This window comes from Oreochromis aureus, unplaced genomic scaffold (assembly GCF_013358895.1).
Source record: "Oreochromis aureus strain Israel breed Guangdong unplaced genomic scaffold, ZZ_aureus HiC_scaffold_352, whole genome shotgun sequence".
Taxonomy (NCBI): Eukaryota; Metazoa; Chordata; class Actinopteri; order Cichliformes; family Cichlidae; genus Oreochromis; species Oreochromis aureus.
This window is the reverse complement of record NW_024108900.1, coordinates 165,049-191,309: the sequence shown is the minus strand read 5'-3', so window position 1 is coordinate 191,309 and position 26,261 is coordinate 165,049. Positions and strand designations below refer to the sequence as shown.

General features: G+C 40.0%; 1 protein-coding gene across 10 annotated transcripts in view; it reads left to right on the top strand.

Annotated features, from left to right (window-relative positions):
- Positions 1 to 10,118: 10,118 nt before the first annotated feature.
- itgb2 (integrin, beta 2) overlaps positions 10,119 to 26,261 on the top strand; it is a 28,890-nt gene continuing 12,747 nt past the window's right edge. The window contains exons 1-8 of one of the 10 annotated variants that reach the window (XM_039607745.1): positions 12,221 to 12,351; positions 19,786 to 19,862; positions 21,411 to 21,441; positions 21,923 to 21,974; positions 22,163 to 22,260; positions 23,856 to 24,054; positions 24,315 to 24,485; positions 24,957 to 25,198. In XM_039607745.1, coding sequence (XP_039463679.1) covers positions 12,319 to 12,351; positions 19,786 to 19,862; positions 21,411 to 21,441; positions 21,923 to 21,974; positions 22,163 to 22,260; positions 23,856 to 24,054; positions 24,315 to 24,485; positions 24,957 to 25,198 — 903 coding nt within the window. In that variant the 5' untranslated portion in view covers positions 12,221 to 12,318. Of the gene's footprint in view, positions 10,186 to 11,838; positions 12,017 to 12,201; positions 12,352 to 19,432; positions 19,449 to 19,785; positions 19,863 to 21,410; positions 21,442 to 21,919; positions 21,975 to 22,162; positions 22,261 to 23,855; positions 24,055 to 24,314; positions 24,486 to 24,956; positions 25,199 to 26,261 lie in introns of those variants that run through there. The other 9 variants (XM_039607743.1, XM_039607748.1, XM_039607750.1 and 6 more) reach the window with 9 other exon arrangements.

The window sequence follows — 26,261 nt, the reverse complement described above, 5'->3', positions numbered from 1 at the left end:
GCATTTTCTGTAAATATTTTGGCTCCACATCCATGATGTGGATCTCCTGCTCCAACTTTAACCCAAAGCTGCTCTATTGGATTGGGACCAGTGACTATGGAGGCCATTTGAGTACTGTAAGCTGACTGTCCTGTTCAAGACTACAGGTGCACTGTAGTCTTAATGGGACAGACGCGGTCAGCAACAATACTAGGCTAGGCTGCGGTGTTTACACAATGCTCAGTTGGTTTATACCTAATTCTAACCCTACAGTCTTCTGTTGCAGCAGAAATCAAGACTCAGAAGTCCAGACAACATTATGCGGATCTTGATCTTGAACCTGTGTAAACTGTAGCCTCAGTTGGTTGTTCTTAGCTGACATGAGTGTGGTCTTCTGCAGCTGTAACCCAACTGCTCCAAGGTTCAGTGTTTTGTGTTGAGTGGTGCGCTTCCTCATAGCTTGGTTGTAACAAGTGGTTACTGAGTTACTGTTGCCTTCCTATCAACTCAAATCAGTCTCCTCTGACCTCTGCCATCATCAAAGTGTTTTCCCCCACAGAACTGCTGCTCTCTGGATAGAGAGAGACTGAGCATCTCTCAATGTCTCTCTGTCTTTGTCTCTCTCTCCACTGAGTGTAAGTTTGTGGCAGCCCTGGGGCGTGGCAGTTAATCAGGATGGTGAAGAACTGGACACACCTGACACGCATTATGATCACACTCCTGTGCTTTTAAAGACCGGTCTCTCCTAGCCACCTTTGGCAGATGGTTCAGCTGCAGTAGTAGCACATGGCTACAGTGCCTTATGACTTCTCCGAAAGACTTTTGTGGACTCTCCAACTGTCTTGGAACTGGACTTTGACAGTTAACCTGTCTGCCAAGTCACTAGTTTGTTTCTCTGCCTTCGCTCTCTCCTTATGGGCAGGGTGCAGCAATAACAACAATAATTCACTGGTTAATTCCCTGGATTTGTTAATACATCTTTTGAAATTAAGTTACTGTCTGTTTCTGGGTCTATTAGTTTGGAGTTCATTATGACACGTATTGCCTTCCAGTTTGTTTTGTTTTTTGGTTATTTTTTGTAGTTTTTTTTTCACAGGGAAGGTCTTGCTCAATACAGTAAAATCACTCCAAATGACATTCTGCATGTACTCCAGCAGCACAGTGGTAACAGACCATGTGGTAAACTGGTCTCTGTGTTTTTCATGCCTGCCGTTCAAAGGAATCTGCTGAGTTCCCCATATCACAGAGTGGTAATATTCCACTCTCAAGTGTTTTGGTGTGACATTTTAAATTAGAATATATATTTCAACGAGTGAGGAAAAAAACACTACATTTCAATATTTCATTGATTGTCTTTGTACTATTTTCTTTGGTCACAGGAGGATTTACAAAACTTCTTTTTCTTCACACTGGAAACAGGGTTGTACTTTATAAAGTTAATTATTCTGAATCTGGTTTTGATGCTTTGCCTCTTTTCTGTTAATAAGAAGCTTACAAAGGCTGTGCTGTGAAGCCTTTGAGCCAATTCAGTTACCAACACATCAGAAGACAAATATAGCAAACCAGATAACACTTGCTGATAATGCTAACACATCTAAATGTAGCACATGTATCAAACTGCTCGTGTGTTATAGGAAAAAAAACGTAACACACTATTCTTCACCAAATTAATCTCAGCACAAAATTAAAAAATGATAAAAGACTCTGCACAGGCTACAGTGATGACCACTTATACATTTGATGTCTCCTTGTGAATGTTCGGTGACTCTAAAGGGTGGAGTCATGTGGCAGAATGCGGACAGGGAGAGTTGGAGAGATTACTTGGCACAACTGAAAATACAGACGTGGGCGGAGGTTCTCTAGTAACCACAGGTAGAGGCGAGATAGATCTCCGGTCAGACCGAGGAACACAATCTCCAGAGCCACAGGCAGGCGAGCGGGCAGCGGGACAGGCTGGTGGAAGGGAAAACATGCAAGGAGACGAATCCTCAATATTTAGCAGATTGTACAGTCAATCTCGAGAGTCTTTACAAAAACACGTTACCACTCGGGGAAGCGACAATACTCCGACACCAGCCATCCATCGCAGATGATCGCTGATTCATATTCACATTCAAAGCGTTTCATGTGTGCAGAAGAAATAGCATTTCTCTGTGCAATGAAATTTTTCATTTGCTGTCCATTCACAAATGCCAAGTTCGGTCAGGGTTAAAAGAACAAGATAAAATAAATAAAAAAGATTTAAAAAAGGATAAAAAATAATAAAAAAGATAAATAAGTAAGTACAAATAGTAAAGTGAAAACAAGTGTGATATGCAGATGTCGATGTAGATGGATGTACAAAGGAGCTTAGCGTGCAAAATAAAATTAATTTGCAAAATGAACTTAATGTGCAAAATCGCAGTTGAAGTATGTCAGCTGTTCAGGAGTCTGATCGCAGTGGGGAAGAAGGAGTTGTTGAGTCTGGATGTTCTGGATTTGACACTTCTGAACCTTCGTCTGGAGGGCAGAAGTGTGAACAGTCCGTGTTGGGGGTGTGTGGGGTCTTTGAGGATGGAGGCAGCTCTCCTCTGGACTCTGCTAGATGCTCTGCAGAGCAACACATTTCAGAGCAGAGCAACAAATTTCTACAAAGATACTAAAAGACGCTCATTTAAACACTTAAAGATCAGAATTATTACAGAGAAATGAAAGAAAATGCAGATGAAAAAAACTACAATGATGCACAAAACAACTACAAATAGAAAAGAAGTACAACAATGAGCAACTGAAAACCAAATTTGGAGTTTGTCTCCTTCTTCTGTGATCCAAGTAAAAACACCCGTTAGCCCTGGCACCAGCGGTGATGCTGCACTGAGTTTGAGCCACCAGATTAAAGTAGCTGATACATGTTTTTATCCTTTAAGACTGATTTGACCGAGTTATGATCTGCACACACATTTGTTTATTTAACTTAAATTCACTAAGTCATCATATTTACCGGAACTTGAGTTCATGAAATATCCACTTTTTTTCTCCTGTTATTGAATGCCCCCTCTGACCCTGTAGATATAATCCTGGTGAATATATAGTTGTAGTTAGGGCTGCTCTTTCTGGGCATCAGACATACAGAAATGTATTTTTAATAAATTAACCCCCCCAATTGAAAAATCTGGATAAAACTATTTTTCATTTTCTTTTTTTTTTTTTTTGGAAAAAAAGTAAAACCAAAAAAAATCAGCCAGATATCCATCAAAATTCTATCATCCAGTTTTACCATGAATCTTACATGTCTGAAAAACACAGACATATTCAATTCAATTTCAATTCATTTTTATTTATATAGCGCCAAATCACAACAAAAGTCGCCTCAAGGCACTTTATATTGTACAGTAGATAGCACAATAATAAATACAGAGAAAACCCAACAATCATATGACCCCTATGAGCAAGCAGTTTGGCGACAGTGGGAAGGAAAACTCCCTTTAACAGGAAGAAACCTCCGGCAGAACCAGGCTCAGGGAGGCGGGGCCATCTGCTGCGACGGTTGGGGTGAAAGAAGGAAGACAGGATAAAGACATGCTGTAGAAGAGAGACAGGGATTAAGAACAAGTACGATTAAATGCAGAGAGGTCTATTAGCACATAGTGAGGCTCTGCCTTCCATTCTACTTTCAAATACTCTAGGAACAACAAGTAGGCCTGCAGTGCCAGGGCAAAGTGCTGTAATGGGGTGATATGGTACTGTAAGGTCTAAACCTGTAGACCTCACGTGTGAGCCATGGTTTCTGGTTGGCCTGCACAGTGATAGTCTTGGTCTCTATGACATTATTAATGCACTTTGAGATAAAGGCAATGGCAATTTCTGTGTATTCCTGCAGGTCTGTGGTGTTGTCATATGGGGCAGCCTTTTGAAAGTGCCCCCCCCCCAACCCACACACCTTTTGCAGATTTATGTGGATCCATTGTGATAAGAGGAAAATGAGCTTTCTTAAATAACTTAATAAGACAGTTTAAAGGTTCAAAGGGTGATGTTAGAGTCGGTCCAACTGCAGGTGAGTAATTTAGGACTGTCACTACAGCAACAAGGCTGATAAGTCTGCTGGTGCAGAAAAAAGGAGATGGGAAGGTCCGAGCTGTTCATTTACCTAAATCTTAAAAGCTGTGTGTGGGAAACACTAGTTCTCTGTTATAAAACTCCAAAACATGAATTCTATACAACTTGAATGTTTTACTTATTTTTGTTCATCTGAATTGCAAATAATGATTTTGAGCTCAATTCTCTAAAACTGATGTCTGAAATATGTTGTTCAGTTAAAATGCGTCAGATGAATGAAAAGCTATTTTTGCAGCAGTTTATGAACATTTAACTTTTAGGTATATGTAGAGTTGTTGTTGTCAGCCTCAGACAGCTGAGGACAACAACAGCAGCAGCAATAAGCGTTTGTTCTACTGCTGCTACATGAAAACTGCTGTGATACAAAGTTGATCCTGTGTCGGATGAAAGATATACTGACATTTCCCCGAGGTTTGCATGTACATTTAAAATGAAGTGAAATAAAAGGATCAATTATTAACTCTGGCCTAGTGATCTTTACAATGTATTTTACTGGTTGACTGAAATGCTATGTTGTGTGGACTGTTTCAGCTTTTTAAGTGAATAAAAAGACTCACAGGTGAACTTGTTGCTCGGGTACTTCATTTTCCATAGATTTATTACAACTGAAAGTGCAGCAGGTGTACTGCAGAGTCTCATCATCTAACTTTGAACTTTCTCTTCTGTTTAATCTTTGTGTATTTATAAAACTTTTTAAACGATTGACTAAATCAGTGAGCATGCTGTTTCAGAACCAGGGACAGCTCTCTTTTTTGTGTGCAAGGCGTCTGCCACACAAGAGAGGAGGTGAGATTGCATGACCCGATCGACTTCCTCTGAGACTCTACTAAACCCACAGTACTTCAACACAGCTCACACTGTTACACTGGAGGCAAAAAATAACCCCCAAAGCCAACAAACCAGGCTATTAGCTGTAATAGTATCATCTGTCCACAAGGTGTCAGAATTCACTGGTCGATTCACTGAACAACCCTCTGATATCCATAAAGTAAAACACTTCTCAGGCACACCCTACAGCCTGATTATTTGCTTTGCAACAACCCCACCAACTTCATATGTCTACATTATTGCTGTTGAAGAGGATGGATGGATGGAGTTTGATGAGCCAGTACCTTCTGCTTCTGTATAGTCTTTATACAGTAATAAACAGCCGTGAATGTTATTGTGTATGAGTTTTCTAGAATGAGGCTGCTCACAAGTCACAGTGAGGTTTAAGCCCACCAGGTTGTACTGCATGGGAGACGAGGAGGAAAGAAGTAAACCTGCTGGAGAAACTCACGCTGAGCTACAAGTGAAAGAAAAAAGTGCAAAAACATAGAAAAGCCTTGTATAAAAGAAGAACTTTTCCCCTCCGTTCCTCCTCCATCAAATCTCTTTCAAGTACAGGACAATTCAAAATCGATTCAGTATGTGTGTATGGATGGATTTATGTGGATGGACTAAAGAAGTTCAAATGAAACATGAAAGCACATAGCAAAGTGAGGAGAAACTGGGAAAGTGCTCAAAGCTTTAGCTGTCTGTGAAAATCAACTAAAATAACAAAAATGTTTGTCAGGTTACATGGATGAAAATCATCACTTCACAAGATCACTCAGCAGCAACATGACTGTAAGTAGAAGCTCCTGTTTGACTCTCTAAAAACATTTCATATTTGAAAGTCCTGAAGTGCAGAGTGTGATGTAAAAAAGTAGACGCTCAAAGTAAAAATAGTATTTTATATTCAGTTCTGGATTTAACAGGGATCCAGTGGAGAGAAGCCAATATAGGAGAACAACAACTACTCTTTCAAGAATTTTTAGATGAAAGGAAGCTTGGAGACTGGCCTATAAGTAGCTAAGGCAGCACCCTCAGGAGATGGCTTTAAGGGTTTAACTACTGCCAGCTTGAAGGCCTGTGGTACATTGCCGCTTATATCTATTTAGTTATAATATATGATTGAGCCATATGAAGGAATCACATGATTGTTACTCCATTATAAAATATTATATTTTTACCATATGTCATGTAAATTATTACTGTCATAAGTTTTTCTTAGTGCCGTTATTGTGTCCTGTGGCATAAATCATTTGTTTGACAGAAAGTGTGTGTGTGTGTGTGTGTGTGTGTGTGTGTGTGTGTGTGTGTGTGTGTGTGTGTGTGTGTGTGTGGGTGGGGGGGGGGGGGTCTCTCCAGCCTGGCTACAGTCATGAGGAGTCATTTTTTTTACATTACCATCTAGGTAGCCAGATACCATATTATATAAAATTGATTAACTCAAATGCAGTCCACAACTCCTGGATAGAATTAGAACAAATAGATTGTAACAACATCAAATTTCAAGACCTTCATCTCTGACTCTTTTAAATGCAATAACAGTTTCAAAAACCAGTTGATCTCCTCCTCAACAGCTTGATGGAAAACCCTTGGGATTTCAAATTCTTTGGTATAATCTCCAATTTGGCACAATCCAGATTTTCAGATTAACAGAGCAACTCTTCACTTTTGAACAAAAGAAATATTCTCTACTACCTACAACTTAAAAATGCAATTAAGAAAAGATTTCCTATGCTTCACCTACCTGTGCACCACAAAATCAATACACATACCCATCTCCATACTTGACTTTGTATTCAATGTACTCAAAACACTGCAGGCACGTATTTTCATGCGTTATGGCTGTGTTCACCTGTTCAGCACTCAAAATCTTTCCTCTGTCTTGGGCTGCAGAATCCAAAGGTCTCCTCATTTGTGCTTCACATCTTGTGTCTTCACATAACTTCAATTAGTCTTCCAACCAAACAAGGTAAACCCACTAAGCCAATAATAAGCCAATAAGCCAATAATACTTATCAACTGGAAAAAGAAACAATCGTTGAGCATTAATCATTGGTTGAATATCCTAATTGAGCACATATCGATGGAAAGAGTATCTGCCTCTTTAAAGAAAAGTATGACACACTTTATTGAAACATGGTCTCCATTCATTAACTCATTAGATATGACTGTAGAAACCTGATTTTGCCTGTGATCGAATTCCACAATGGATATTCTTAATTTTCCTTTCTAAACATATCATTAATACTAATTGGGTCTCTATATTTCTCTATTGTTAAGTCTTCAATTGTGTTTTGCAGTTTCAAGATCTCCGTCAGGATTGATGGCTCTGACTTCACTTCCGTGTCTGGCATGGGGTTGGTTTTGGACCTCACCTGTCTTGATTCTTTTAATGCACAGCACTATTTTAGCACACATTGCACTGCACCCACAGCTGTCAGACTCCTGAACTCTGCCTCCTGACATCTGACCCACGTTAAACTCATGGACTGAACATACACACACCCACAACCACCTACACACACACACAATGGACAACCGTACCCTCAAACACACAATAATAACATGGACTGAACCACCACTCACAACCACTAGCACTTTATATAGCCTCTGTAGGAATTATCCACATATCTCACTTATCTTAACTGCACTACTGTATAGTTCTGTGTAAATAATCATTCTGTACATACAATAATTTTTAATCCTACAACTGTTTATAACTTGCATAGTTCACATTTCTGTACAGCTGTATATCTCATATTCTGTATAGTTTTTCATATTTATATCCTGTTCATAGCCTGTACATAGCTTGTACTCACTATAGCCTGTACATACTTATAGTTATAGAATATTCATAACATACTTCATACCGTGTACATTATAACATACCATAATAGACCCATTTCTGTAATATACTTACATATCTATATTATTGCTAATATATATTGTAATATACCTATATCATGGCTAAAGCACTTCTGGATGGATGCAAACTGCATTTTGTTGCCCTGTACCTGTGACATGTGCAATGACAATAAAGTTGAATTCTATTCTATTCTATTGACACATTTAACTCATAACTATATTTATGTAATGCACAGTAAGACTCTCTGTAGGTGTTAAGGGCAGGTTGGAATGGTGGTGGGGAGTCACATTGCAGGACCAACTGGGAGAATAGGGGTTACGAGACTTGTGGGTTGGTCATATGGGGGTTTATTTTATTTTCCTCTCTATCTCCTGTATTGTCTCTTGGCTCCAGGTGGGTCAAGAGTGGCACTGGATACGTGGGGCAGTGGGGCCGGAGGCTGCCTGAATCTGCAGGCTCTTTCCAACTTGGCTCTCTGGCTCCCTCGCCTCCCCCTTTCTTCCCCTTGATCTGCCCCCCATGTGTTGTACTTGCCTGTGTGTTCCAGCCCCAGGGTCCTCCCTGCGAGCCTGCTCCGTTGTCCTTTTTTCCCATCTTTCTGGGTTGGCGTTGGTTGGTTTTTCTGAGCCCCCCCCCCCCCTTTCTGAGAGAGAGAAAAAGAAGAACCAATACAAAGGTGGTGGGCACAAGTGCACTTTTGGCCGGATGGTTCACCAGCTGACACTCCAGGAGGGACACACACCACTGGAGCACATCTCCCAAGATCTTTTTGCCATGGGGTTACAATGAGCCTTCACATTTCGTTTTTGGCATCATTCCTTCCTTCTTTCCTCTTCCATGCGAGTTTCATGACTCACTTCCGGCAGTTCTGCACTACATCAGGGTGGTCCATTGAACTTTTCATCTCTTGGCCAAAGGCTGAGCGTAGAATGTCATCATGAGAATGCTTTACTGGGAAATCTCCTGTGGAGTGAATTACTGCAGAAGGGTCTGCTGAGACGTCCCAACCATCTTCTCCTCCCAGAGTCGGACGAGGTTGAATGAGCGTAGCAAAAACACTACAGATCTCTATCAGTCATGAATACACACTGCCCCAAAAGATTATTAAACCCCGACCAATCTGTTCCCAGAATTAAGGGATGCATCAGGTGGGATTCTGACCATGGCCTACATTTTTTGTGTTTTGCCCTTGTACTTCATTTCTGGCAGTACTATGAGATATTTATGAACGTCCCCATGCACACACCTAACCTCCACCCACTCTGCCTCCAACAATGCCTCTGACCGAACAAGGGTTTGATGGACCAGAATTGCGTGCAGTCCCTCCACGAATTGCTCCATCACCACGAGCTCAGCCAACTAACCCTCCCTTTTCCTGGGACCAGGTTGTAGCCATTGAGTCACCACATCATAAAGCTCCCTGGTGTCCCCATCCAGTTGTCCTGGAAGTGGCGGTGGTGGTTCTCTGGGCGAGGCCTATGCAATTCACAAACAACCAGCAGCCATCCGCAAAACAGGCCCTTTTTGTGCTTTTTATCAAAGCTTAATTTACCCATTACCCCCAAAGAATATTCAGTGGTGTTTGATACGCTACCAAGAGCTGTGCTGCAAGGCACAGGAAGGAAGAATTAAACTCAGCTAAATTTGGCTACATATAGGGAAATTTTGCTTAAGCAATAGAGTTAAGAAAGTTTCTTTTAAATTCCTAGATAATATATACCCAGTTAAAGACATTGCAGAAATTGAAGCCCTGCATTAACAATTCAGTGTCAGTGTCTTATGTGACAATGTTGGCTAGATGATCCTAAGTCTCACAAAGTCTCTCTCAGTTATAATATGTTCTTAATATGAGTTATACACTAAAAATATCATCTGTAAAATATATCCTTTGTTTTATTAGTGTATATATGCCAGAATCTGTTAGAATGATTTACAACATTATATTAGGCAGAAAACTGAACAAATAATTCAACTTAACGAGGGCATTGTATCATGTTTGAGGAAAAAGACTTCACCTGCTTCATTCAACTTCTGCTGCTCCTGGGAAAATATCATATTCATCAAATCAGATATTAATCATGTCTGTCAAGAACTTCTCCAATACAGCACCACAGTTAAAGTACTTGCAAACAAAAAGGCAATTAAAATGAATGACATCTTGTAGAAATGTCCTGTAAACTTGCGAGTCTCTATTACATTTATTTTAGATTATTATTCTGTTATTATTTTTTTTAGTATTCCTCCACTTTTATTCCCATTTATTCCTGGCATAAAGATGTTCTGTATATACTTGGCAATTGCTAATAAAGTTTTGGGGAAAAAATATTTCCTGTAAATGCAGAGGGGAGGAGAAAACGGCAGTCAAAGTGAAAGTCCTTTCAGCCTCCATTTAGTGTTGAGAGCAGAAAGAGGAAAAGTGGAGCTGAGGCAGGGTGAGTGCTAACGCAACATTCTTGTTTTTGTGCTGTCAGAGTCTCATCCAGAGGCTTTGACTTTTACCAACCGGCTATTGGAAAGGGGCTGTAGTTCTGAATAACTTGTCTACTTCAATAAAGTTTCAATAAAAAGAATAGTTTAAAAAACTATATTTGCTCCACCTAGCCTGCTGTTTCTTATAGAAAAGTCCTTTAGTCTACCTACAAATCTGATATGAGGACAGCAAGAACAGTGCAGGCGTCTGTTTTACCATGATCTATTAATGCTATAGGACACTAACATTATTGTAAAATCATTTAATATCAAAATCAAGGAATAACCATCTAAATATTAACAACTGCACAATATAGTGAAGTAAGACAGAAACAAGTTTATCATAATAATAATAATAATAATAATAATAATAATAATAATAATAATAATAATAATAGTGGGAGATACACTAATACTTCAGGGTTAACCCTGGGTTTTCTGTACTATGTGGGTGGTTCACTCCTTGCTGCTCCAGAGCAGGTTATGTTCCCGCTCTGTAAATGGCATAACTATACAATTCACTCCCATTCGCACCAGCACATTTTTCTTAGTGCTTTCTAACTAACATTCACACCAACATTCATACTCCGATGGATGCATCGGAGAGGAATTTAAGGTTAGTATCTTGCCCGAGGATATTTGGCATGCAGACTAGAGGAAGCCAGGAATCGAACCGCCAACCTTCCGATCAGTAGATGACCTGGCTGTAGATTATTATAAAGATTTAGATCTAAGACCATTAGATAATATCTCTGGTGTAGCTGACCCATGAAATGCCTGTTTTAGACTGGTCAGATTCTGCCAACACCACCCCTTTCATATTAAAGTGCAGGGAAAACCCTGAGTTAACATACAGAGTTGATGACCAACTTCATGTGACCATTTATCCTGATCACCACATTAGAGTAAGTGAATCCAGACCCAGTTTGCTATTTGTCCTCAACACTTCAAACCAACAAACAGGATGTAAGCAAACGGAAATACTGAACACTGATTGACGCCACCTCCAAAATATTCAGGCACTATTTTAACCATCTCAAACCCCGGAGTCCCAGTAAAAGAAAAACAACAACAACAACAACTCAGGAAACCCAATTCAAGGCGTACACTTCCGGTTTTCGTTTCGTTTCAGATTCAAACTAACTACTTATTCTTTGTAGCAGTACTACAACACAAAGTTTTCTCATCGTTTAATAGTTATTCTTTTTCTTTTTTTGTGAGAGCTTCAGCGTGTCCGGTGTTCGAGATTAACTGGTGTCGCCGATTAACTGGTGACGGTTAAACAGAAATGCGGTGGACTTGATTTTCAGGAGTTGCTACCGACAAACCAGGAAATAAACACTGACTGTTTCATCTGTGAATAGGAGTGGTGATCTCTAGAACTTTGTGTATAGCTATAATTTGGTATTTATTACCAAAAATAAATACACAATACAATTTCACTTAGTTTAAAGGCTTATTTGCATGACGCAACAACGAAAAACGCACAAAGTTACAGATGTATTGTCCATGAAACGGGAATAAAAACGTGGTGACAGATGTGTGTGTGGTTGTAGTCTATGACACTTGGCTACAGGTGGCAGTAGTTGACTCGACTCCGTTTGAGTGCACACAAAGTAAACTGCACGCTTTAGTTGTGAACGCTGAAATCGGAGCAACAAAATGCGGGGGAGTAAAAACAAATACAAGATTTTGCAGATCGTTGACTCTTGCCGTCTGGTGAACTGAATCGGTGTGGTGACGTTTATTCGTTTGGCGTTTTGGCGGTCGCCTCGTGCATGAGAATATCGCCAGGTAAGGTCGAGACAGTTTTTACTATTTTATTGGTCAAGAACAAAAATGCTGAGATATTCAATTTGTGTACTCAAGTTGTGAATTGTGTTGTTATTGTTGTTTAACTGAAACGCAGTATTTTAGTTGTCACCACAAGGGGGCACAGTTTCGCCGTGAAGGTACGTGAGCTACGTCATCACGCCACTGACCAAGTGAGCCTTGAAAGAGAGAATGGACTGTGTATCGGTGTTTGAAGGTCTCCAAAGAAACTTAAGGATAATTTTGACTCCGTCCTCATTTTTCCTTCGAATTCATTGCTGTTGATGCTGCACTGCTCAGCACATAGGACTGACGGAGTGAGTTTGCATTAACGTCATAAGTGTCACAGATGAAATATTCAGCTGTTATTTCCTGGTTTGTCGGTAGCAGCTCATGAAAAGCAAGTGTACCACACATGTGTTTGACCGTCGCTCGTTACTCTGGAACGCTACCGTCCAGGTGTCGTGTCAACCTCACGGTAGTTATCCCCGAGAGAATTTGTTTCCCCTCGTGGGGAGCATGCACTGGGCTTTCCAAATCACGGACAAATAGTATCCGTCATCCTTGATTTTTAGTTCACAAACAGTTCTTATGGCCTGTAAAAATGGTAAATGGCCTGTATTTGTATAGCGCTTTATTAGTCCCTAAGGACCCCAAAGCGCTTTACACAACCAGTCATCCACCCATTCACACACTGGTGATGGCAAGCTACATTGTAGCCACAGCCACCCTGGGGCGCACTGACAGAGGCGAGAATGACTTATAATGAATGACTACCCCTGAAATGTTGGAGGTTTTATCTCTTTATTCAGTAAACTTACAGGATAATTATCAGGAAAAATGTCGTTGGTTTGCTGTCCGATAACACGTGAGAATAAATATATCACTTTCTGTTTTAACCCACAAACTGAACGGTAATGTAACGACACTCATTTTTCACTAAAGTGAAACATCACGACTTCCACGTTTAATTAGTTGTAATCAAACCGCGCTCCCTGCGCAGCGAGTGTTCCCGATGCAGGGGAATCAAATTCTTTCGGGGACTGATTGGAATTGAATCTTTATTTTGAACATGTTAAAAAAAAAGTACAACAACGGAGAAATAAATAGAGACAAACAAGCAAAGCAAAACAAAAGGAAAACAAAAAACAACAACTACAAAAAGCTTTCATGTTCTAAAAGGAGCAGGAAGAAGCATAAGCTTATTTCATTATATACATATGAACAGTATTTACAGAAAAAGTATAAAAAATTTGCAAATATACAATCTGGTAAAAAAAAAGAAAAGGACATAAATATGTAAATAAATGTATATACAGTTTAGGTTATTGCACAGTGGTGGTTTATAGAGGGAAATCCTTAGAATGGGGGTGAAACTGTGTCTTCAGTGCATGTGTGAGTCAGGGTGGTTATGGCTTTTGGGAAGAAACTGTTCTTGACTCTGTGGGTCTTTGTGCTGATGCACCTCTAGCACTTCCCCGCGGGAAGCAGGTTGAACAGGTTAAAATCAGGGTGGGAGCTGTCCTTAATATTGTTTGTTGCTCTATTGAGGCAGCGGAAGGAATAGATGTCCATCAGGGAGGGGAGAGGGCAGCCGATGATCTTTTATGCTGCCTTGACTACACTACAGTCTCGCTCTGTCTGCCTTAGTGCAGCTGCCGTGCCATACTGTGGCACATACTCTCCTCACCTTGCCAGGTACTCTGTCTGGACCAGCAGCCTCCCTGGGGTTCACTGCCAGGAACACGTGCCTGACATCGTGCTCTGTTACAGTGAGTGGAGCGGTGCAGCACCCAGGTGAGGATGAGGATGGGAGCAGGGCTGGAGCAGATGAGTGCTGCTGTTGTGGTGTTTCTAAGTGGGCAAAGAAGCCGTTTATTTCCTCTGCCAGCTGCACACTCAGGTTCATCACTGTGGCTATCATATATGACAATAATGACATACAAGTTAACGTGATGTTAGTGGTCATGTGTCTGTAAAACCTCAATAAAAAGGCTCTCTCTCTCTCTCTCTCTCTCTCTCTCTCTCTTTTTTGTACTGGCACCCCACTTGTGTTTGGACTAATTTCTACTTTTAAGATGATACTTTATTACACTGTTTGTTTCTTTGTCATCATCTTCTCTCTCTGTCACTCTCTCTCTCACTCTGGTGCATGCTGGGAGTTTGGTGGTGGAATCTCACTGTTGTTGTGTCTTTGCATCAGTGTAGCATATATCAAAGATGCAGATGTAGGTTAACTCGTGAATCATTAATCACTGTGACTAAACAGATAATAAACAAAAGTATAACTGAAGTTTCCATGCGCAGATCACCAACAAGAAATGCCTTGTGAACAAACTGTGTCTCGATTGTTGGATGTCGGCTGATCAGGTTGAACATTCAATATTTGATCAGCATGACGTCTCCATGTATGCTCTCCAGTGTCCACTTCTAGTGACTATCTGTCTAGATGTCCGCTCGTTTCTCGATAATCACATACTAACACTTGCTGTCCTACATCAAAACTCCTTGGTGTCTTGCTTGAAGGTGTGCTAAATTATTTATTCTGCATCGGCACTTCCCTTTGTAGATTTGATTGAAGGAGGTCAATATGAGTGCTCAGGTGTCTGATCATAAACAGCATTGCTGATGCTTAACATGTTACATGAACAGAGTTTCAGGAGAAAGTTCTTCTTGTGGGACTTGTGGTAACAATTTACCAGACACATTTTCTGATTTAGGAGCTTTCAGCACTGCTTCAGTCTTCTCTTGGGATTTGTGTAGGCCCTGTTTGTCAGTGACAAATCCACAATATGAGATTTTATTTTTGAAAAACATTTCTCTTTCTTCACCCGTAGGCCTTACTTATCAAGCCTGGTGAGGAGCTTGCTTAGGTTTTGCAGGTGATCTTCATCATCTTTATCTGTCACAGTTGTATTATATCAAGGTAGCTTTGCATTTGTGGTATATTCTAAAGCGCTGTCACTCTTTCCCAAACGTCTGGAGCTGAGCCAACGCCAAACCAAAGATGATTGTATCGGTACTGTCCCTTAGGTGTGTTGATAGTTAGGAACTTCCTGCTTGCATCCACCTCCATTTGGAGGTAGGCCTGTGACGAGTCAATCTTTGAAAACGTCTTTCCACCAGCTATAGACGAGAAGATGTCCTCAGTTCGTGCAGGGGGTACTGCACATTGTGCAGCACCAGATTAATGCTCACTTAGAAATCTCTACATATATGCACACCTACAGTTTTTCCTTCCTTGATCACTAGAACAGTAGGTTTAGCCTAGTCACTCCAGTCTACCTTTGAGGGAACACATCTGTTTTTGGCATCGTTTTTTACACACAGTCCATATGGCACCAGGCGCGCTTTTTGAAATCTCAGTGTTGCATCACTATCTAGTTCAATTTTTGCCTTTCTGTTTACCAAAGTTTACCAATACCTTTCTCAAACACCTGTGCATTAGCATTTTTAAAGCAATGACAGTCTTTAATTAGCACTGCTGTTGGACCTCTTGGGCCTGATGAACTGTTGAGAGCTTTAAATGTGAGCCAGTCAAGCTGGATTTTTTGGAACCACGTACATTTCTGACTTGACATGCACCCTTTGTAGTTGGCTTCTATGTGTAGATCATGCGCAGTAACTCATGGATTCTTTGTTGGTTTTCGTTTCTCACCTTCGCTACAGTTAGCTTCTCGTTCCGAGTTGTTGTTTTAGGTTGGTATTGCTCATTGCCAGTGTGTTCATCAACATAGCATATATTAAAGATAGGTTAACTTGTGAATTGTTATTCACTTTTACTAAACAGAAAATACACAACTTAAATATTTATGCTCATGACATCACCAACAAGCAGGGCTATACTGGGAGAAAAAAATGGTTGTAAGTAAAGGTTTGTATTATTAAAAACAAATCTCTTTTGCTTTGTTAGCACACAAACAAGTTCTAACAAGCCTAAAAGTCGATATTTGGTATGATCACCTTTATTCTTCAGCACAGCCAGAACTCTCTTAGCAAAGCTTTCTTGTGTTATGGGTAGTCTTCAGGAATAGTTCTTCAAGCCCTGCCCTGCTCTTCTTTGGATGATGTCTGCTTTTTGCACTGGTCTATGTCAAGATGATCCTACACTGCTTTAGTCATTAGGTTCAGGCTTTGGAACACAAACAGTGGAACACTCAGAGGGTTCCACTGTTTTTACTGCACTGGCAGTGTGTTTGGTGTTACTGTCATACTGATTCCTAAAATGTTTGTAAGGAAACACTGCACTCCATGCCAAGATATGAAAACTGTGGGGAATCAACTTATTATTATTAAAAAAACCTTTTTATTAACTGAATATTCATTGGCATTTTTCATAAGATCAGCAGTTTGGTAACATGTTTTTGTGACAGTCTTTTAGTAACAAAGTGCTTAAAGATACAATTAAAGATACGATAAAATAGGTTATTTGGTTAGTTGTCCCTGAGCTAAATGTCTTGTTTTATTCTTAAATGAGTCAGGTCAGTGAACCATAGGTCAGTCTTAAGTAGCTGAACAAACAATCAATATAAAATGGTCAGGTACAAGAACTGACCTGAAGAGGAGTGAAAAAGCAGCTGCTGTCCAAAGACCTTCAGAGAGCCTGGAGAACCAGAGACCACTTTAAAATATACATATAACAAACTTGGCTTCTTGGAAGAAACATATAAAGAAATGAGGGCTGAGTCGAAACTGCAAAATACTGTCCATTAATTTCTGCAGGGATATTTTTGTACCAGCAAGAACTAAACTGCTTTCTCAATATTAGTAAACCCTTCCTTACCAATAAGATCAACTCCTCACCTAAAACATTACATTGTAAGGTATAAAATGTATTTAGTTGTATTCCAATTGTTATGTGTAATATCACTCTGCAAAGTATGTCAGTCTTGCAACTACCAGACCTCGCTGCACACAGAAGACAAGAAAACACACAGGTAACAGATTCATTTTGAAACCATTTGAACAGTATACCATTCTTCCAAGTACGACACTAAGACACAGCAGTCAAAACGTAGACCACAGTAATCTGCACACAACTGACCAGAGCCCATCCAAACAGGAATAGTTCACTCAGCCACAAAGCCAAATTTTACACAGAGCATCAAGAACCCTTTTCCAACACAGGCAGAACTGTGAAATTATTGCTTAGTTATAATGTTAAACTGCTTGGTGTCAGCTCACAATAAGCCACAGTGTTCCCATCATCTGGGTGCAGGTTATAAAACTCCAGCACTGATGTTCAGAGTGTTCAGTGTCTGTGAGGACATTCATCACGTGTGTGTGTGTGAGTGTCTCTGTTGCGCCTCTAATGCTTTTAATCACCAGTTGGAGAATGACACTAGGATGAAGCCAACAGTTGTGTCCCTGTGTTGGCCTTGAGCTGATCCTCTTCAGTTGTTCTCTGGTTATTACCAAAAAAAAAAAAAAACAGAATTAAAAAAACGAAACAGAAAAGCCGCTGTACCCCTACTCCCCACAGCCTTGACTGCAAATTGGGGTGGCTGTAGCTCAGGTGGCTGATCGGAAAGGTTAGCGGTTCAATCCCTGGCTCCTCTAGTCTACATGTCAAGTATCCTTGGGCAAGATACTAAACCCAAGTTGCTCTCCGATGCTTCCATTGGAGTATGAATGTGTCTGAATGTAGTTAGGAAGCCCTAAGTATAGAAACAAGTGCTTGTGTGAATGGGTGTGATTGGGTGAATGTGGCATGTTGTTTAGAGTGCTTTGAGTACAGGAGAGTAGAAAAGCGATATATAAGAATCAGTCCATTTACCATTTACCAAATTAGGCAACTCCATCTCTGGGATAGTAGTGAACAATGTTGGGGCAGGAAGGGTAATATAGGAATCTGATTGGAGCTTTCTAGTGGTCCATCTTGATGACAGGCTGGATTAGTCAGCTATTACAGATATCTTACTACCTTCACTCCCATCTGGTGATTAATGATGGGAAGTTTGGCTCTTTTCAGAGAGCTGGCTCTTTTGGTTCCCAAATGGCTCTTAATTTATTATCACCTGTAGCCTCATATTTTAGCCTTACTTGGCAAATGTGAATGCTTTGTGTGCTGATAAACCCCTTTCCATGAGTGTTTTTATGAGAAGCCTTATAATTGCCTAATTTTGTCTATTTGTTCTGTTACAAAAGCAGGACTACTTACTTTTGTTTAATATTTTAGTCAAACTTTTAATTTTAATTTAACACAAAAAACAAAATACTGCAAACAAAATCCACAGAACAGAAACCAAACCAAACTCAGTATCCAGACAGTCTGTCCTCAGTGCAGGCTGACATTCAGAAAATGCCTCAGCTTGGATGGGCTGCTGCAGTTTCTCCTCTTAGTTAGTATCTGCTTCTTTTTTTAAACTGCAGTCAGATGCTGCTTCGTTTACAGGTGTCAGTCATATTTATGTGTTTCTGCGACACACTCGCGCCCTCCCCCTCTCCGCTGTCTACCGTCTCACTCACTGACTGAGGGGTAGTGATGTGACGAGTGATCCTGAAATATCGATACTTTCACTACCAGCGTTGCAGGATCAATTCCCATATGAAAAAAATCAATATCTAATTTGATTACACTTTTTTAATTTCTAATTTTTTGATTTTTAATCGTAAATATGACATACAGACAAAAGTAAACTCTGCAATTAGCGGGATAGTCGGCAATTCCCTGTTAATAGGAACTAAAATTGCCTTCCGTCTCTCATTTATGTCCGTGCTGCGGCTCCACAAGAGTGTGAGCCAATGAGAAACCCAAGGCACAAAATATTAGACCACAATTTCAGCATAGAAATTGCTGTGTGTGATGTATGTGGGAGACAGTTAAATACTGTGGCAACACAACAAATCTCATTAAAAGTGGGGACCCGGCTCTCACTGGATGGGAGTTGGCTCTTCTGATTCACTACAGAGCCGATGCTTCTGCTCATGACACATCACTACTGGTCATGGCAGATGGCCCCGCCCCTCCCTGAGCGAGGCTCTGACGGAGGTTTCTTCCTGTTAAAAGGGAGTTTTTTCCTTCTCACTGTCACCAAGTGCTGGCTCATAGGAAATGTTTAATTGTTGGGGTTTTCTGTGTATTCTTGTAGAGTCTCTACCTTAAAATATAATTTACCTTCAAGTGATTGTTGTTTGATTTGGTGCAATTATATATTAAGTTGAAAAGAGCAGGCTCTTCCTCAGAGGAGTTACCTCTATGAACGTATGTAATGAGACGCTGTTTTTATTTTAGACATCAGGTGTAGTGGCAGTGAATGCATTAACAGCAGGTCCAGTACTGTGTTTTCCTGTTGGGACAGGTGACATAATGGATGGTGATGTTCTTTCTATTTAGATGTGGTTAAAATCAACAACCGAACAGCCCTGAAATGCTGAGTTAGCAGGCATTCTACCATGAAATGTCTAACTAAAGGTAAAACAACAACAAGACTTGCTTTAACAAGTAACACAACCCAACAACTATCAGCTGCTGTTATACTTTTTCAGATTTCCAGGGAAAACAGTGCCTGGAGTACTTTTGTGTACAGTTAATATACTCCTTTCATTTGAATCATTTTTTCATACATTCTAGATGTATTTTCTGTTTTTCTGTTTTATATGTATACACCCACACAATATTAGTACTCTTTGTGTACTCATATGTGTGTCACATCTGCTGTAGCAGCATCTATATTTAACATCAAATTGTGATATTTCGCCCTGCCCATCGTGTTCTCTTTAACACTGGTTGCTTCACATTTCCTGTCAAGAGGGCGGAGTTTCGCCATCCACATAGTGTTCAGTGTAACTGTCAGCCACCTATCAGAGCTGAATCTTCCTGCTTCTGGTAAGTTGCCCTTTTTCAAGAAATTGTTTCTGTTCGAAAATAGATTTTTACCTCTAATGAGTCATGTCACATTTTTTCTATCGTCTCTTCTTACATTAAAAAAGCAAGTTTATTGTAGAAGAACAAAATGAACTTTACAGTTTATATCATCTGTGAAAAACTGAGACAACACCTTAGAGAACCAGACTAATGTAATGCAGCCACACCGCTGCTTTGTGACACTTAAAGTTATAATAAGCAGCGTGCGGAAGAGAAGCTTCTGTTTTTTCGGGGGGGAAGTTGACTGCCTGACATTTTTCTGAGAAAGGGTTGCAAAATTTTTTTACCAGGTTTCTGTGTCAGTGTTGTATTAAGTGGAGTTAATACAAAGGTGTATCATCACCCCCTCCTGTTTTCTGCATCATATGTCAGCTTCACAAAGGAGCTGTCTGATTATTTCTTGTGCCTGATGATAGATACATGCACACAGGAAGAGCAGCAGTTAAGTCGTAGCCTCCACATATCTGAGTGTCATTTAAATGAAGACACATTACATTAAGCTACATTTGCTGCAACAAGTAACAACTAATTCCACTGTGGCATCTTTGACTGTAACATAGGAATGTTGTGATCACCATATCTCCTGAACCAAGAAGTGACTATATTGAATTGATTACATTTAACATTATTACTAAAGAGAATCATGTATACGTTTGTTGTTAACAGGTTGGAACTTTTCTCCAGCTCGTTAAACACAACAACAGTGACAACACAGGAAGAAAGAAAGTTAAAACACATTCTTAATCCATGTTAAATTACAGATTAATAGTAGTTAATATCAGTATCAGTGCCTTAAATTCTGTCTCATCAGTCACCTGCAGAGTTAGAGAAGAATCTTCTCGAATAAAGATAAATAGCGGTTAACACAGGGTGAGCAATAAAGTTCTGTTCACGGAAGTGCATTTTAATGTATGCTCATGATCAAGTTTCTTCTGCTTATTGTATAATCTAATGTAATATGAGTTTTTCCTGCTATCTGTGCATGCGCATGGTGCATACACTTTCAGTCAAGTGTTTAATTACCACACAGTAGAGCTAGGGCCGGATGATGCCGCATCTATCACTGGAATTAACTGAATCTTAAACTGTTGTGTCAGAATAAAATGATGCTCTATAAGGGTTTAGAAAAAATAACATCTTACACGCCACCTCGGTCTCATTTGTCTCATTTGATAAGGTATTTTTAGGCTGGTGGAGTCAGTCATTTATAGACACACTGACACATACGAGAGAAATGCTTCCTTCTTTCTCATGAGCACTTTTTCAGAAAGCGGAAATGCACTGATGAACTAACACTTCACTCTTCCCTTTACCTTTTATGGCGTGGAATACTGACACATTTTGCAAAACTGGGTGGTTTGTGGTTGAGTACAGGAAACCTTTGCACTGGGTATTATATTTGTTAGCTCTGAAAGTTGGGTGTGTTACACATGTCAGCATGGTCTTTAATGTAGTCTGTGAGTTAATGCTGCTGTAAGGACACTTATCAAATGTTTCTTCTTGTTACAGCAGTTACATCAATGGTTGGCCAAATATTTGTGTATGTGTTTTGTATTGTTTCTCTGTCTCGATAAGCCATTTTAAATCAATGTTGTCAAACTGTACACATGAGCAAATCCTTGCAGCAGCTTGCCAAGATGTACTGCAGCTACAGACCTGAAGGTGGTGCTGTTGTCTGTGCTGCTTGTAGCAGTCAGAGCTCTTCTGTTCAGATGCTTGTAGGACAAAGGAAAAGTTCATCAGCAATTAAGGTTTATTTATCAGAATCAGAATACTTTAATAATCCCTAAAGAAATTATGTGGGTTACAGTTGGTCCAAGAACCAATTAAATAATACAATATATTACAGAGTTTACAAAGTATAAGAGCACCTTTTTGGAAATAATAAGAGATATTTGGTACGTGAGCAAATTAATGAGAAAGTATTTTATAGGATCTTTTTAGTTTTGTAGTTGTCCTGTGTCTTTGTCCTTTATGAAAATTCTGCAATTTTAAATCAGCTGACTGTCTTTTTCCAGCAGAACATGGATCGGTGTATGCCATTACTTATTCTCCTGCTGATGGGCAGACATGGTAAAGCATAAATACTACATTACATTATTTAGTCCCAAATTTATAAACCTTTACTTTTACCCTTAATGTAATGTTTAATAAAATGACTGCATGTGTAAAATGTACGTTTGAGTGTTTTATGATTGTGAGGTTGTCAATGACTCTGTAAACGTGATATACATGATAAACTTTTGGGGGTTTCTTTCCAGGGCTGTGCCAACAAGAGGAAGTTTGCTCAAAGTCACTGATCAACTCCTGTGATGACTGTATAAAATCTGGGCCATACTGTGCATGGTGCCAAGCACTGGTGAGAAAGAACGTTTATGTAAAATCTAAATACTGTCTCTGTTTCAGTGCTAACGTCAGCGTTTTATCTACAATGAAAAGCTGTCGTCTAATCCACTGCTGAGCCTGTGGTAGCATGTCAGTAATTACCTGTTATACCATTAAATACATGTGTAGAAATACACACAGATGTGTTTCACCTCAGTTGCAGCTGAGTTCAGTTTCAATCCACACAACAGACCCTCGAGTTATCTAATTAGTTGATGTGGTTTCCATTCTGTCCAACACCACATGCTGCTTCACACTTCCTACAGCCAAGTTTGATTTTGCTTCTCAGGTGATCGTAGGTTCAAATCCAGAACTTGGTGTAAGGCTGAGCCACTGCCAGTCGATTAGGTCAGCTTCCTGTTACTCTTGCTGTGATGGCACGTTTTGTTACTTGGGTGACTGTTAGTTATTGGATATTTCTGCACCAGAGATGGAGTGCATCAAATTCAGACTACACTGTGTAATCACTAATTCCACTAATTTTAAGTCCAGTGTCATGCTCTTCCTGGTCCTGCCGCTACACCAGCAGATCAGCAATGTAACAGACCACAGTTTTCCAGCCCCTCTTCAGGCTTCATATGCCTGACAGGTTCTGGTTTTGAGGCAATCCAAGATGATAGTTAAAGATATAGTAAGACAGTGTAAAGTGTGTAATGGAATTTGGGTACTTAAGTGGTGGAATCTACCAGAACCCCATGTTGGCATCAAGTTCACACAACACTTTTGTTCTGCTGGTATGCACGGTTTACAGCGCACATACTCTTTCAAATCAGATAGATCCTCACACAAACCTAGCTTTTTGTTGTCTTTGTTAGACACAACCACCATGCCCCCCACCCACATGGCTGATAGCGCCCAGGTTTTCCATGTGCTAGAGGTTTTCCTTAACCCTTCCCAGCAGTGGTAATGTAAACCTCATGAAAACTTTTGGAAAAATGGCATATCCCATTTAAAAAAAAATCTTGCAGTTATTGTACTTCACAAAGGCTGCATCAAAGATCACATTTTACTAACTGGCTGTACCCATAACAAGACTTTGTCCAGTTCTAATATTACAAAGGAATGGTGCTTCAGGGCTTCCTTTATGATACACTGGATCTGGCTTTATGAAAGGGGAGATGAGCACAGTTCCATGATTCATTGTGATACAGACCATTGAAACCAGTGATAAATATATATGACAGATCTTAGAAATGGTAACAATGCTTTTTCAGTTACATGCTATAAGCTGTGTGGAACTAAACTCAGAGGTCAACTATGAACATTATGTCTTTTTATCATTAAATGGTTATTATGTGATAATACAGATCAGGCAAACTTCTGTGCTTTTCTAACTTATAATAAGTGGTGATTGTAATGTGACTGTGATATTGTTCTGATGGAGCTCATACTGTACATTACACCCACTACTATAGTGAGTGTAAGCCGCTGGAAAATATTTTTCCTTTTGACTTGAGGATTATTGACAAACTTCTTTTTAAACGTTGGCACACAGACACAGATAAGTGATATGTATCAAGATTTATTATGAAGAAGAATTTTCTTTTTTTTCTCCTTCCCTTCATGCAGAATTTCACCAAAGCAGGAGAACAGGATGCAGTGCGCTGTAACACCAGAGCTAACTTGATCAGTAAAGGCTGCAAAGAGAATGAAATCATCTCCCCTCCAAACAAACTAAACATTGCCAAGAATGATCCTCTGTCTGCATCTGAAAATGGGCAAGTTGTCCAAATGAGGCCTCAGAAGATTGACCTTGACCTGCGACCTGGTCAGTGGAATCGGTTAATGTTGCGTACAATATTAAGGGAATGTCAGGCTTGGTTTCTCACAGATTCACTCCAAGCAGAAAGTGCTTATAAAAATTGCATGAACTCACTCTATCACAACAATCTGAATTATGTGTATGTATATATTACTGGTGCCTATGTATGCTATGTACTGTAGTTATATATTGTTCTACTGTATGTGTGTGGGAGGAGCTTTGGTTTTGCCTTTATTCATTTCCTTTTTTTTAAACTGTGTTTGCAGGACTTCCAGTTTCATTCAATGTTTCTTTTAAGGCAGCTGAGGGCCATCCAGTGGATCTCTACTACCTGATGGATCTGTCCTACTCTATGAAGGATGACCTGGCAAATGTCAAAGTACTAGGAACAGATCTTTTTGCTGCACTGAGAAAAATCACAAACCATGCTAGAATAGGTAAAAAGATTACATCATAATCTCCTAACTTGGTATACACAGATTTCACTAGCTGTGGAGAGGAACTCCAGCCAAAGAGCAACGAATGAACATTTAAATCCAAATTAGTCAGTGTCTTTAAAACTGCTGTAATAGTGTATTAGTGCATCAGCTGTGGAGTGTAGGGCTCTTCTGCTGGTGTTTAAAGACGAAGTGGATGTTGGGTGATTTGAACATGTACCTCCTGCTTTTCAGTAGCTAAATATGGCTACAGAGAGGTTTTAATTAACGACACAGTGGTGTTCATTCATTAGGGAGGAGGTTGTCCTACAGAGGTTTGTGCTCTCCCAGTCACTTTTCATATGAATGGAAACTAAATCAGAAATGAATTTGAAGTCCATTGTCAGCAAAGAGTTAACACAAAATATATTTCTGTCCTATAATGTTGCTTTTTAGTATGTTTTATAAACTTTACTATTTCTGTAATTCCAGGGTTTGGTGCCTTTGTTGATAAAACAGTCCTTCCTTACACGAACACCAACAAGGAAAAACTGCTGAAGCCGTGTGATGAGAACGACCAGCAGTGTCAAGCTGCCTTTGGCTACAGACACGTTCTTAGCTTGACACCAAATAAGAATGACTTCGAAGCTGAAGTGAAAAAGCAGTTTATCTCTGGGAATCTGGACTCTCCAGAGGGGAGTCTGGATGCCATGATGCAGGCTGCTGTATGTGAGGTAAGACCTCTGCTGAAGACCATACAGTGCTGTCCTTTAGGTCACACATCCCTTACCATTGATCCAGTGGCATCTGAACAGGTCGGCCTCTGTTCTAAATGTAAATGATGGTCGCTTTTCCATAAAGTGGTAATTACAAGCTTTCTTGGTCAGTTGTACATATTAGGGGTGCAACAATACTCGTATCGGTATTGAACCGTTTGATACAGTGCTTTCGGTTCGATGCGCATATGTATCGAACAATACAAAATTTTAATTTATTTTATCAACTTTTCTTCTGACGATGCTGTCTGTGTTGAGCGCTCAGTGGATCTGCGTTCAACTACTCCGCCTAGGCTGCACTGTCGAGTGCAGATCCACTGAGCGCAGCGCAAGCTAGCGAGACAGAAGCTAAGCTCGTTGCCTCAACGCTACCCGAAACTGAACCTCCCCCACCCTCATTCAGATCTGGCGTTTGGAGCTATCTTGGTTTTCATGTGAAGCATGACCCTGATGGTAAGCGCGTCATGGACAAAAGTAAAACAGTATGTCGGATGTGCCACCAATGCTCAATTGGTGGGAACTAGTACGTTAGTGCAGTTAGCTTGTTAACGTGTTGACGCCGTCCAGCCCCACGCACGGGGCGATCCGCGGTAACTCGTTAACGGGGATTTGCCACGTTATGGCGTTAATGTCATTTTAACGAGATTAACGCTGACAGCATTAGTGGGAACACAACGAATATGACTCCACATTTACACCGACATCATCCTAGTGCAAAGACAAGTGGAAGCAGACAAAAACAACAACAAGCACGCATGCTACAAACTTTACCCGAGTCATTTAGACAGCCGTTAGCACATGATTCTCATTATTGGGAGCTGATATGTTTAATATGCTGCTGAGAATATAGCCCAGAAGAAGCGTATAGTATAGCTTTTATTTTGGAAAGAGCCATTTATCTGTAATAAACTCTCTTTTCCAAAGATGAGTGATTTCTCGATCTGATAGATTTTTTTTTATTATTATTATTTTGTTGTTTCAGCCACATTAAATTTAAAAACTGTACTTTTGAGTTAAAATA